Below are 12,357 nucleotides of genomic sequence, written 5' to 3'. Positions count from 1 at the left end.
TATGTCAGAAAACAGTTAAGTGTTTTTTTGTTTATGTTTTATTTTTCCCTTCAGTGGGAAATCTGGATTCTGCCTTAAATCTCTGCTTTGCATTGCCAATTATAAAAGCTTGTTCTGTCAAACCTGCCTTGAAATGTCAACACAGAAGAGTTTGCCTTTCCATGCATGGGCAGAGCTGTACATTTCTCATAGGAACACTCATGTAAGGGAGGTGTGTGGGTGTGTGTATTCTCTAGTAGACTTCCCTGTTTTCAATTGTGTACCTGCTTTTTATATATTTCTCAGTGAACTTATTGCCATCTCTGCATTTAAAAACACAGAGAACAGAAGGAAAGAAGAGCCCTTACCTCTTCTTGCTTCCTTCCATAACTAAAAGAACAGTTTGTCTGTTTTCCTTTAAGAAAAGGAAACCATGGTATTTATTTTCTGTTTGGAATTCAGAAATGCTTCTGATATGGCTCTATCTAAAACCTACTAGCTAAAACTTGGATTATTAGAGAAATATTAAATGAGGCATGGACATAGTTTGTGCTAAGGAAAGAATTCTTGAGCTGGAAGGAGACTGCTAGTGGAGTTTCTCAAGGGCTAGCCTTTAAATAGTTAAAGTAGCTCCATTTTGTGATGTCTAGATTAATAGCAACTCTAGTCACCAAGTAAATGGGTCCAAATACTAGTACAAAAGAAGATCAGAATATTGTACAGAAGGAACAGGATTGTTCTGAGAACTGAAAGGATAGAAAAGAATCACATTGGGTAGTAACAACTGCAAAATACATTACTATGTTTAGAAGCTAGCTTTTATATCTTAAGTTGGGCTACTTTGCTGCCAGAGAGGTGAGAGACAGAGCACCAGGATAGAAAACAAAATGCAACCTATCTGTACAGCCTGGCAGCGTGTCTGTGGCATTCTTGCTCTCTGTCTGCATTATGCAGACTGCAGCTGAGACCCAGAGGAGCTGTAAGCACAGGGAACGTGAGGTGGGCTTTTGCCTTCTCCCCGAGTTGGTGAGTCACTGCGTTGGTGGGTCAGACCTTTCTAGGGATGTAAATGGCTGTTGGCTGGGGCCACTTGTGTGAGTGCATAAACTTAAGGGCTTGAAAAGCTTTGATTCCACTACAAGCATAAATTCAGATACCTATTGAGTTCTGTAGTTCTCAAACAGAGGGTTTCTGGGCTGTGATTTTGACTATAAGCACCTAAGTTTTAGGTCCCAAGTTTGTCTTCTCTGAACTTGTATAATTTGCTTAACCAAATAAGCTCAATGAAAAAAACATTTCTCTGAATAAAGTGAGTGATGATTGCTATGAAAGCCTATGGTTGTGGATTTGGACATAGATTCTACCATAACTTCAGTATTTTCTTCTAAAAGAAGCAGGTTTTTGTTTAAATGAATTCAATGTGGTGTTTTATTTTACTACTCTAATGGAATGTGAGTGGATGTGAAGTTGTCATTACTGAAGTCTGTGCAGCTGATTGAGCATAACTCAGCATAATGTTTCTGAAACATATTAATTACCTTCAGTCAACACATTGCATAGAAATTAATCTTTGAGAAAGATAAGTTTTAATTAAGTAGAAGCAAGCAGTTCATTTGCTTTGATTCTTAATCACTGCTGGGGATTACAAAGCTCAAAGAGGCAATGTTTTGAAACTTAGTGGAATTAGATGTTTGCTTTGTATCTGACAAATTACAATTCCTAAACTTTTGAAATTGCATTAGCTTCAGTAAAAAAAAAAAAAATAAATAGTGGTCTCAGCTAACTTATACTCTGTCAAAACCCTTAAATTGTATTTATGCTAACCAGTTCATCTTATATACCATAGGTATTACACTGTTTATAATACAATATTGTTATTTAGATACTGTTTTCTCTATCCTGTATTTGCCCTTGGAAGAATCATCTTGCTTTGTCTGAGTTCTCATGTCAGGTTAATCTGCCTTGCTGCACTAGAAATCACTATATCAGAACCAAGCTACAGATTGGCATAGTGTATTTTCACATATTTCTGAAAAAATCTTCTGGCAAAATTCTAACTTTTTGGAACTTTTGCCCATGTAGCCCTTAATGATGCTACAGCAAGTTGATCTTATAACATTCTGCAACTTTACTATAGTCTACTGTCATGTATTTAATTAACTGGCTCAACAGAGGTTAAGCAAAATTTGAGAGTTTGACTAAACAGGTCAGGCAAGAATCTAATCAATTTTCTTAATTTAGTGCACAAAAATAATGACAGTACCTTAACAAGCATAACAACTTGGCATTTATGTAGAATAATACTAAAGTACAAGTGTTTGGAATGACAAGACTTTAATTCCTAGGTTTACTTTCATATTGATATTATTTTTTATGGCTTCTTCACTTTTCACTTCAGTGCATTTAGATAGGATATATATGACACTGGCACGACACAATATGCAATAAATAATCACTTTGTCAGAATTATTGCTGCAGTTTGGAGTAAGCATTGGTTATCCCAAAACTTGTTTATCAGTGTTAAGGCCATAAAAAGTATATACTGTGAAGGATCTGCTACACTGTAGGTATTTCCCAGTTCAGTTTTACTGTAAGAGTAATGGAATTATAAAAACAGAAGTACTTGTCAGGCTTAAAAGAAAGGCTTTCCTGATAGCTAGATTAGTGTCAAAACAATTCACTTTCCACTGAGGTGTCATCAATTACCCAGAAATCTGATGGAACTATGTAAAAATGGAGGGGGAGGTGAACAACAAACAAACCTCAAACCGCTTCAGATAAATGAGTATTTTACCAAAGTAAGCAATAGCTTAATCATTTATCAGACTGAGATAGGAGATAGGATTATAGAATATATAAATAAACTCAAAGCTTCTAGTTGTAAGGAAAATAAATATAATTGCACACTGCCTCTCTGAGGTAATTAACTGTGGAAAAGATGTTTGCTAAGTGTTCGTAATTCAAAGAAATTAACTCCTTCTTGCTCTATATCTTCTAATAGTTACTTCCAAAATAATCTTTCCTTAATGTGAATTTCACAGCATTTCCAAGTTTGATGAACGATGTTGCTTTCTTTATGTCCATGACAATTCTGACGACTTTCAAATTTACTTTTCTACAGAAAACCAATGCAGTAGGTGAGTTCAGTTTTTGTGGGTATTGCATGTGAGATCTATGTCCCAAATACAATTGATTTAGTAAAGATTGAAAGCTGACATTTTTGTTTGAGAAATAAATTATTTCTTCACTTCTTCTTTCTTGATGAAGAAGCAATGAGCTAAACTTGGTGATATTTAAGGTGATGAGAGCAACATCCCATTACACTTGTTGGCTCATTCTAATCAGTTTACCTACAACTTATTAGTTTTGAGAAAAGGCTTATGTAACTTATTCTGATTTATAACTATTATCTTCCTTTTTTGTATCTTGGCTGTGCCATGTGAGGTACTATATTGGTTTAGATTCCCTTATGTACCTGTTCAGTTTGATTTAAGTAAGAGCAACTAGATATAATAGGGATTTCTAGCTTATATTGTGTCACAGATACCTGTTACTGTCTGCGCCTGTATTCAGATATTTCCTGATGACATGTTGTCTCTAAACAGCAAACATGCTAACTGAATTTCAGGCCTAAATCTTTACAGACCAAATTCTTCCCAGGGACTGATACTTGGCATGTAAACCTTCTGAATGAAGTAGGAGAGATTTATTAATACAATTAATGTTTGGGGTTGGATGGTGTATTTCTTTTTCTTGCAATAATTATTATTTATGTATTATATGGAATAAACTCAGGTTAAAGACAATTATTAGATCTGCAGAGTGCAATGTGTAAAACATAGGAAACACCAAAATTATTGTTACCTGCTCAGCCTTAATTTGGCATCGCAATTTGTGTTGTGAAACACGGTCACATTTTTTATGCCTTATTCAGTGCACAGAGCAGTCTATTCCAGAGATGTGTCTCTATTAGTCAGTGAAAGAGATGTGAATATTTTATAATAATTTTTAATGATTTTTTAACCATTTGTTATTGAATTTGGAAAAAAGTGAGTGGCTCAGGCAGGAGACTACAGGAAAAGGTGGTCCTGTACTTAAGGATCTCTGTCCCAGAGAACTAGATGAAATTAGTCAAAACTGTTCTTCAAAACATGTTACTACTTTTATATTCTTGGCTTTCTGGATGCCTGACTAGAAACCACAAAATCTGGTTTTCAGAGATACTGAGTAATCACACTTGCAAACAAAGTCCATAGGAACATTTAAATTAAACTGAAGGTAATAAAATTCTCATCACTACACAGAATGACAACCACCTAATATGATGTCACAAATTTAGCACTACTGAACTGAATAATTGAAAACCAATACTTAATTTTTTAATATCTCAACTTTTTCTCTAATTATATTTGTAAAGACAAGGCCATACTAAGTACTTTCCATCAAAGTGTACAGCAAAAATATTTGAGTTTGATCTACCAAGATTTTACTATGCAATTACAATAACAAGCAAGTATTGGGTTCTGCTACAGCAAATAAAATAATTTTATAAATAATTAGGCTTTTCCATATGTGTTTGATGTTCTTCCTCATTAAAAATAGGATAAATATGGAGAAAGCAAGTAATGAAAGAAACCTATGAACATGCTAGTCTGTTAGCTTGAAAGCAAAGCCCAACTTGTGAAGAATCTGTTTAATCTCCTTCTACAAGGATATTTTTCTTTGATCCACTGCTATTTATTGCTTTTTTAGATTCTGTGGGTTGGTGAAAGAAATTTTGTCTGATGCAGTTGGCAGTACTTTGGAACTAGAAGGAGAAATAGATGGAGACACACTGGAGGTATGTCAAGGATAAAAGATCCAAGAACTCTGAAACTTATTCTCCATCTTCCCTGCACTTTCATATCGGTGTACTAGAAAGATTATAAATAGCATTTAAACTCCATAATTGTATATGAAATTTCAACTCTTGCAAAACTATTTGTACGGAGGATTTGCATTCCTTTGAAAAAACACATTTTTAATGAGATGAGCCTGTTACTGCTGTGAACTGCATAAATCCTTAATGAAAGGTGTTAATGATCTTGTATTTATGTTGTAAACATTCTATAGATGAGAATCATCTCGTATCAGCTGTCTTAAGTGGATGAAAAAGATAAGATATTTAATAAATTCTAGGAAAAAGCCATTTAGCAAAGGTACTTCAGTTTTTCTAGCTGTTACTGTTCTACTCCAGGTAATTTCAATTGACAGGCTTTTTCTGTCACAGAGATTTGCAGATATTTAGGATCAGATTAATCCATTGTGCTTTTGACTTATCACTGAAACATCCATGTTAGGAACCTAGTAGCTGTAGGCTTTCTTTATAGTCACTACAGAGGGGGAAAAAAACAAACTTGGAAAGGGTTATTCACATTTTGTGTGGACTCAGGCTAGGGTAGGTGAACCCATGTCTTCCTAAGACACACTGCCTCATATCAAATGTCCAGATTTGTAGCACTAAGTACATATCCTGTACTTCTGTTTATTTCTTTTGACATCTGAAAAGCTATCATAAAATGTAGGTTGTCACTTTTATTTGTGGTCAAGCAAATTCAGTCAATCAGGTTAATGAGTGTAAAAAACATTACTGTGGTTTGTTTGAGCTGGGTATCTTTCTGACTGTGTCTCATTCCAGCAATTCTCTTAGGCTTATGGTTCAGAGCAGCTGTTTATGACAGTGAATCTTTTGTAGTACCTGAGGTTTCAGAAGAGGATTAAGAAAGTCGAAGACCCCCTACTGCACTGTTGAATGTAACTGCATATGGTGGGGAAGATGAGTTTTTGCACTGAAGTTTGTGCATCATGGCCACAGAATTCTTTCGTCAAGTGAAAAGGACAAGATAGGCACATATGTTAAGCCCAGCTTAATACATATACCTGTGGTCTCGGTATAGGATCAGGGCTATACCTTGGCAAAGACAGGGTATTACCTATAGCTGCAGATCTTACATTGCAGACTTACGTACTTAGCTAATAGCAGGACAATCTCTAAACAACACAGACTATTTTGCTGTATAATAGTCTCTCAGAGGAAGTGAGCTCACCGTGGCTTGAGCCTTTTAAAAACCGAACTGGAAGAACTGCTTGAGAATGCACAGCAGGAAACAATCCTGCATGAATCAATGATATATGGAGAAATGACCAAAGAACTTAATTTTAAATCTTTAAGCTATATCATTCTATATATCTTGAAGTTTTCACAATTATCACCTTGTACTTACTGTCTTAGGTCAGGACATTAAAACAGAAATCAAGACACAGAAGGGGAGGGTTAATTTGTTTAGCTTATAAATGAGCTAAGACACTTAATGTCTTTCTGCAGCCTGAGATCTTACATTTAAGAAGAGACAACATGGAAAATGCAGCTTGGTATGGTCTTCATGGGCTTGACAAGCACAGAGAAAGCAGAAGTTCCTACCATTAATAAAACAACTGTTTATATTTGGGAAAGAGGAAGAAATAACCTTGTGCACTGTTTGGGGGAAGAAAATATGATTTCAGTCAGAATTGTTATGAGAATATTGTCCCAAGGGATTGTGCGTTTTGGATTGCAGTATTATTTGAAAGCAACTACAGTTTAGTTCAACAACGGACTAGGATTTGGAAGGACAGTGAGTGTGGCAGTCCTTTCTACCTTAGGGTATTTCCTTCTGGCTTTTGATGTTGAGGAAGTTCCAATCACTTTAAGACTACCTGCTGTACCCCAGATAGGATATCCCAGAGATCAGACTCTGCCCTACCACGTTCCTACAGAAGGTCAGCTATGAACACTTGTTTACTCATACCTAACGGTTGAATAGCACATCCAGTGGATCGCATATTCAGACTTTTGGCAACCAGCAGTGATTTATTCAATTTTTGTAGCTGTTGGAATGAGAGGAGGCAAATGTGAAGTGGCATCAAGTATATACAAGTCTATTAAACTGTCTACTAACTAGCAGTGAACTATAAATCTCAATGATTTTCGTGTATCATAGGACCCAGACGAGAGAACATAGGTTTCTCCACAGTAATTATAGAGTTGGCTTAGGAGCAGTCTGTTGCAGATAGGGTTGCTGTCAATCTTAAATTCTGCAATGTGACTTCTGTCCTTTTTCTGCACAGTTTTATGTCATATGATAGCTGTGAAAGCTGGATACGCTCCTACCAAAGAACCTGATAAGTTTTACATATGGCGTTTTGGGTCAGTTATGCCTATCGTATAACAAGATTATGCTATGAACCGTGAAGTGCTGAAACATGGAAGATGAAACTGTACTCAAGCTGTGCTAATTCAAGTTTAGTTCCACTGAGCAGAATACGCTGTTAGGATAAACGACAGGCGTTTTTTCTTTAGCACCTTCCATACAGCGGCATGAAACTTCCCATCTTTGCTGAGGTGAAGAGGGGGAATGTCAGTGACACATGGACATTGCAATACCAGGGCTGCAATATGAACTGGGAAGACACTTCAAAGAAATAGATCTTAAGGCTGCATTCTGTGGGAGACAGTCTTACTGGGTGAAGCAGAAGAAGTGATTATTGACAGAAATGTCAATAGTTATGGCCATTGTAAACAGGTTTGGGGTTTTTTTAATAGAGAATTCATATGAAGCCACAGAGAATACCCTGCAGTTTTCCCATATAGGACGTCCTCTTGGATTTGGGAAGATACTAGGGGAGGTCTGTGTACTCCTGCTAATATCTGAGGCTATGAAACTGTCCAATTCCTTTCTTAACTCTTTGCAAAAGTGCTTTTTCAATATCTTTTGTCAGTTCCCTGATTTGAATCAGGGGTGTGCTGCTTAACTCAACTTCCGTAAGAAATTTGGTTTTATTTAGTGTCTGGGATGTACTTTCATTAAGCATCATTCATCAATAAGCTTTTTCACTGACTTTTATAGTAGGAGAGCTCTGTGATAAGGTCACCATATGGGACAAGACCATGAGGTGGTGTAAACAGTGTAGCTTTACTAAGTCAGTGAACCAGCAGTGACTTACTCAGCTGGCAAGATGACCCAGCCCGTTTCAGCAGCAGTGGAAGCCACCACTTCACATATTTCATTATCCTTGGAGAAGATAAGCATTTTTTTTCGCCTTTTGGAAAAGCTCAGAATGAGGGGAATATGTCAGAAATTAATTTTGCTGTGGCTAAGCTCAAATGAGAGTTTAGGGTCTTAAAACAGCGTCCACCCACTGTAGCGAGAGGGTCACTTTTATCTATTTATTAAACCATTGGTTTCAAAATTATAAGTGACCTACTTTTATGTTTTCTGAAGGCTGTCAGCAATTCTTAGAGACGATACCTGAATGTGTTCATTTGACAGCACTGTTTCATTGAATTTGGTTTAATACTCTGTTCCTTGTTTGGGTTGAATGCATTTCGAAGTTGATTAGGGAAGGCTGTTTTGTAAAGCAAATAACATGGAAATTTTACAAGCCATCTAATGCAGCCAGCTGGTGGGTAGCCTACCGTGCTACAGCTGTACTGCAGGAACTACTCGATGCTGTACTAATTCAGTATAGTACATTAACTGTTGTTAAAGGTCTCTCTGTAATGTCAAATTTTGGTGATAACAATTTCTGTGCTGTTTTGTTTATCTTTTCTGCTTGCAGTATGAATATGATTATGATGAGAATGGTGACAGGGTAGTTCTAGGGAAAGGTACTTATGGGATAGTTTATGCTGGAAGAGACCTTAGCAATCAGGTCCGAATAGCCATCAAAGAAATACCCGAGAGAGACAGCAGGTAAGACCTAGTTTATTGTTATATATACATTGCTAATGAAACTGCAGTTGTTTGCTGAAAACTTTGCTCTTAGCATGTATTTCTATGTGGTTAGTTTATGAAATCCCCATATACTAAAATTCAATTATTATTTCCTCCTAGTATTCAACAGTACCCTTTAGAGAATAAGGACTTCTTATTTTTTTTAAAAGATAGGATATATATAATAAGTAATACAGTTTGATAATATAGATTTATATCATAAATTCTAGAATTATACATAATTGGGGGTTTAAGTTGCAGTTTTATCTCATTTGTATTCTTTTGGGGGATGGGGGAAAAGCATAAAAGGAGTTTCAGAGGCAAAGACAGTACTATGTAACGATACAGAAGAAAGCCATCTGTAAATTTTTTGAGGGCATGTTTCTCCTTCAGGGTTCCTCCAAGATCTATCTCTGTACTTTTTCTGAATAGGCAGCCAGTCACGCTGCATTTTGAAGGTCACGGACAAGATGTTTCCTGAGAATTGGATCAGTATCCCTAAAATCCGTTCTGTTTGCAAACGAGCATTTAAGTAGCCTAGAACCTTCTCCTGCGTGATGAGATGCTCCTCGATCCTTTTTTTTTTTTTTTTAAATAGGTATTCTCAACCTCTTCATGAAGAGATAGCACTGCATAAATATTTAAAGCATCGGAACATTGTCCAGTATCTTGGATCCATTTCAGAAGACGGATACATTAAGATTTTTATGGAGCAGGTGCCAGGAGGTTTGTATCATTCTGAGCTTAGTCTCTCAGAGGAATCAAAAGCAGTTGGGACTCTAAACTTAGTGAAAGCCAATAGATGTGCACTTAAAATGTTTGTGCACTGTATATGGCTTTTCTGTTGAGACATTAACTACGGGTGGCATTCTTCTCAAATAAAGAATAGATTTCAAGTGTACAGGCCCCTTACCCTCTCTCCTTTCTGTAATAATTATAAACCGAGAGAAAAGTCATAGAAGTATTTGGTGTCAAATACTCATGTGTTATAAAATAGTGGAGTTATTGCTGTGTAGTCCATTTAGCTTAAGCATCTTAATAATACTGGAGCTTTTAAGATAAGTATCTGTTGAGCATGTTATATACAAAGCACTGCTATTTCCTAGGTAGATTAGAGATAAAAGTTATATGCTTCCCTTGCTCCTAATTTCCAGTTTTGCTCCTCTAGCCTTCTCTACATTTTAAGATGTAAAGTCCCATTATATCCTCTCTAGGTTATATTTCCATCTCCCTTTTGCTGCTTGCTCTTCAGTGTCAAGGATGTGTCAGAACGAATGTTAAATTCATGTATGAATATAATTTGCCAAATAAAAACAGAAATAAGAAAACCAGGAAAAAAAGTTCAGGTTTTCTAGGGAAGGTCCAGACACAAACATTTAAATGTAATTGAGTCATTCAACATAGGGAAGTTGTTTAATTTTTTAATTCCTATGACCTTCTCACCTGAAAGCTGAGACACTCTGAGATGTATGATGCATGTAGATGTGATGAGTTTATACCAACACTTCCACTTGTTTTCCTGCACTTGTTAAAAGTATCAGCTGGTGTTACATACCTTTTTTTTTCCTGCTCATGTATGCACTGTAGAGTGTGCTGGGATTAGTTGCTAATGTCAAGATATTATTGAACCAATTCAGATATTTTAAACTCTGCAGCTAGTCTTAAAAAGGAACCAGCTGTTTAGATTATGCAAGAGTCTTTGGGGAAACTTCACTTTAGAAAGCTGTTGGTGTGGACTGAGAATCCCTTTAGCTGAATTTGTCTGGCATTAGGTAGACCCACTGCACTTAGTTTATTACAAGCAGAAAAAGCAAACCTGTCTTTATTTTGCTTCATGATTAAAATATTTGTCTTATTTAAAAAACGATTAGATTTATTACAAGTAGGGGAAGTGTGGATGACCTATCTCCTACCCTGAACATCCATTACTTGGTTTCTTTCAGGAGCTTGCTTTCCTCTGTCTCTGAATATTTCCAGAAGTTAATCCCGTATTTGCAAGGAAAAGACTCTTTCCTTTTTTCTTCTCCCCTCCCTGCCTCGAGTAAATCAGCTTCTCTTTGTACATGCATGTGGTTCATGAAGTATAGTGTATAACATCATACAGTGTTACCTTTAGTCTTCATTTCATTAAGGGCTGAATGGTTGCTAGTCCTAGTCTCAACAGTTGTTAGACTGAAGTGAGGGAGATGCATCCAGCCCTGTCGTAACATTTATTCCTGCCATGGAGGTGGAAGCTGAGCTGGCAAGAAAGAAATAACCAGCCAAAAGCAGCAGCAAATTATTTGCTTTGAGGTATCTAGGAAGAATTTGACTTAATTATAAGTACTGCATTTCTCTTGCATTAGGATATTGAGCAAAGGCTGAATCCAGACTTAAATGTTTCATGTTAATTTGGGAGTTTTGCTATCTTGATACAGTTTCTTCCTAACTCTTGTAGGCAGCCTCTCAGCTCTCCTAAGATCTAAGTGGGGCCCAATGAAAGAACCTACAATTAAATTTTACACCAAGCAGATTCTGGAAGGCCTTAAGTATCTCCATGAGAACCAGATTGTACACAGAGATATAAAGGTAATTTTTCCTTTAGTGTGTCTTGTGTGATTGCTTTTTATCTTATTTACTTCGGTTAGTTTTACTCTAACCTAAGTAGAATTTTTAATAGGATTTCATGGAAGCTTAAAACAAAAGGAAAGAATAAAACAACCCCTTCTCCCTGGTGCTCCAGGAAAATACCTTTGTAGAAAGGTATATTACAAAGATAACTGCAAACTTGAAGGAGTATTGAGATTGGGATTTGGAATCTGTACTCATCTGTCTCTCCTCCCCACTCCCCCTTTCTCTCTGACATCCAAACCACAGGGGGATAACGTTTTGGTGAACACCTATAGTGGTGTAGTAAAGATATCTGACTTTGGTACTTCCAAACGGCTGGCAGGAATCAACCCATGCACCGAAACATTTACAGGTAAGACTCATTCAGCAGTTTATAAGGATTTTGGTGACTGACTTAGAGTTAGAGCCAAGAGGCTCTTTGGATTTGTGATGAAAAGATGATTAGGTCTGTATTTTCAGGGAAGAGTGAATGGGAGTGTGATTACCATAAACACAGGCTTGCTATCTTTCTTTTCTTTTTTTTAAATGTAATTTTCTTCCATTTTATTTTGTTTTAAAATCTTCTTAAATGTGATGGGATAATGGTTTTTCTTCATAGTGTTTTTCATTAAGTAGCAATTGATTTGTTGCCACTACATCTGGAAACACTTGAATACAGCAACTTTTTAATTTAGTAATCTTGGTATTAGTAACTCATGCATACTTTCTTGAAGTATGTTTAAAAGTGCAGAAAACCAAACACAAGCTTATAAATACTTTCAGTTTTGAGACATTCATTATAAAACCCAACCAACCGGCTAACTTGGTGTTACCAGCAGTGAAAAGAATAGTTTACATGAAAATACGAGGCTGGTATGTTACAGAAAAGCTTTCATATACAAGGTAGTAAAAACTTGCAATATTCAGGGAAAACAAAATTGGCTGAATAGCAGCTGAAACTCCACATTGAAAAATGAATATATGGTCACATAATTAC

At 36.3% G+C, this 12,357-nt stretch overlaps 1 protein-coding gene across 6 annotated transcripts in view; it reads left to right on the top strand.

The window, feature by feature from the left end:
• The window catches only part of MAP3K15 (mitogen-activated protein kinase kinase kinase 15), a 121,557-nt gene that overhangs the window by 56,900 nt on the left and 52,300 nt on the right, over nt 1–12,357 (top strand). For all 6 annotated transcript variants that reach the window (XR_011324924.1, XM_069784784.1, XM_069784787.1 and 3 more), the window contains 6 exons: nt 3,021–3,116; nt 4,732–4,819; nt 8,617–8,750; nt 9,370–9,497; nt 11,209–11,339; nt 11,628–11,733. Coding sequence is in view for 5 of the 6 variants with exons in the window: in XM_069784784.1 (XP_069640885.1) it covers nt 3,021–3,116; nt 4,732–4,819; nt 8,617–8,750; nt 9,370–9,497; nt 11,209–11,339; nt 11,628–11,733 (683 nt within the window). In the remaining variant the exon portion in view is untranslated. The remainder of the gene's footprint in view (nt 1–3,020; nt 3,117–4,731; nt 4,820–8,616; nt 8,751–9,369; nt 9,498–11,208; nt 11,340–11,627; nt 11,734–12,357) is intronic.

The sequence above is a fragment of the Haliaeetus albicilla genome, chromosome 6, assembly GCF_947461875.1.
Source record: "Haliaeetus albicilla chromosome 6, bHalAlb1.1, whole genome shotgun sequence".
NCBI lineage: Eukaryota > Metazoa > Chordata > Aves > Accipitriformes > Accipitridae > Haliaeetus > Haliaeetus albicilla.
The sequence above is the reverse complement of the archived record's forward strand: the minus strand, read 5'-3'. Positions and strand labels throughout refer to the sequence as shown.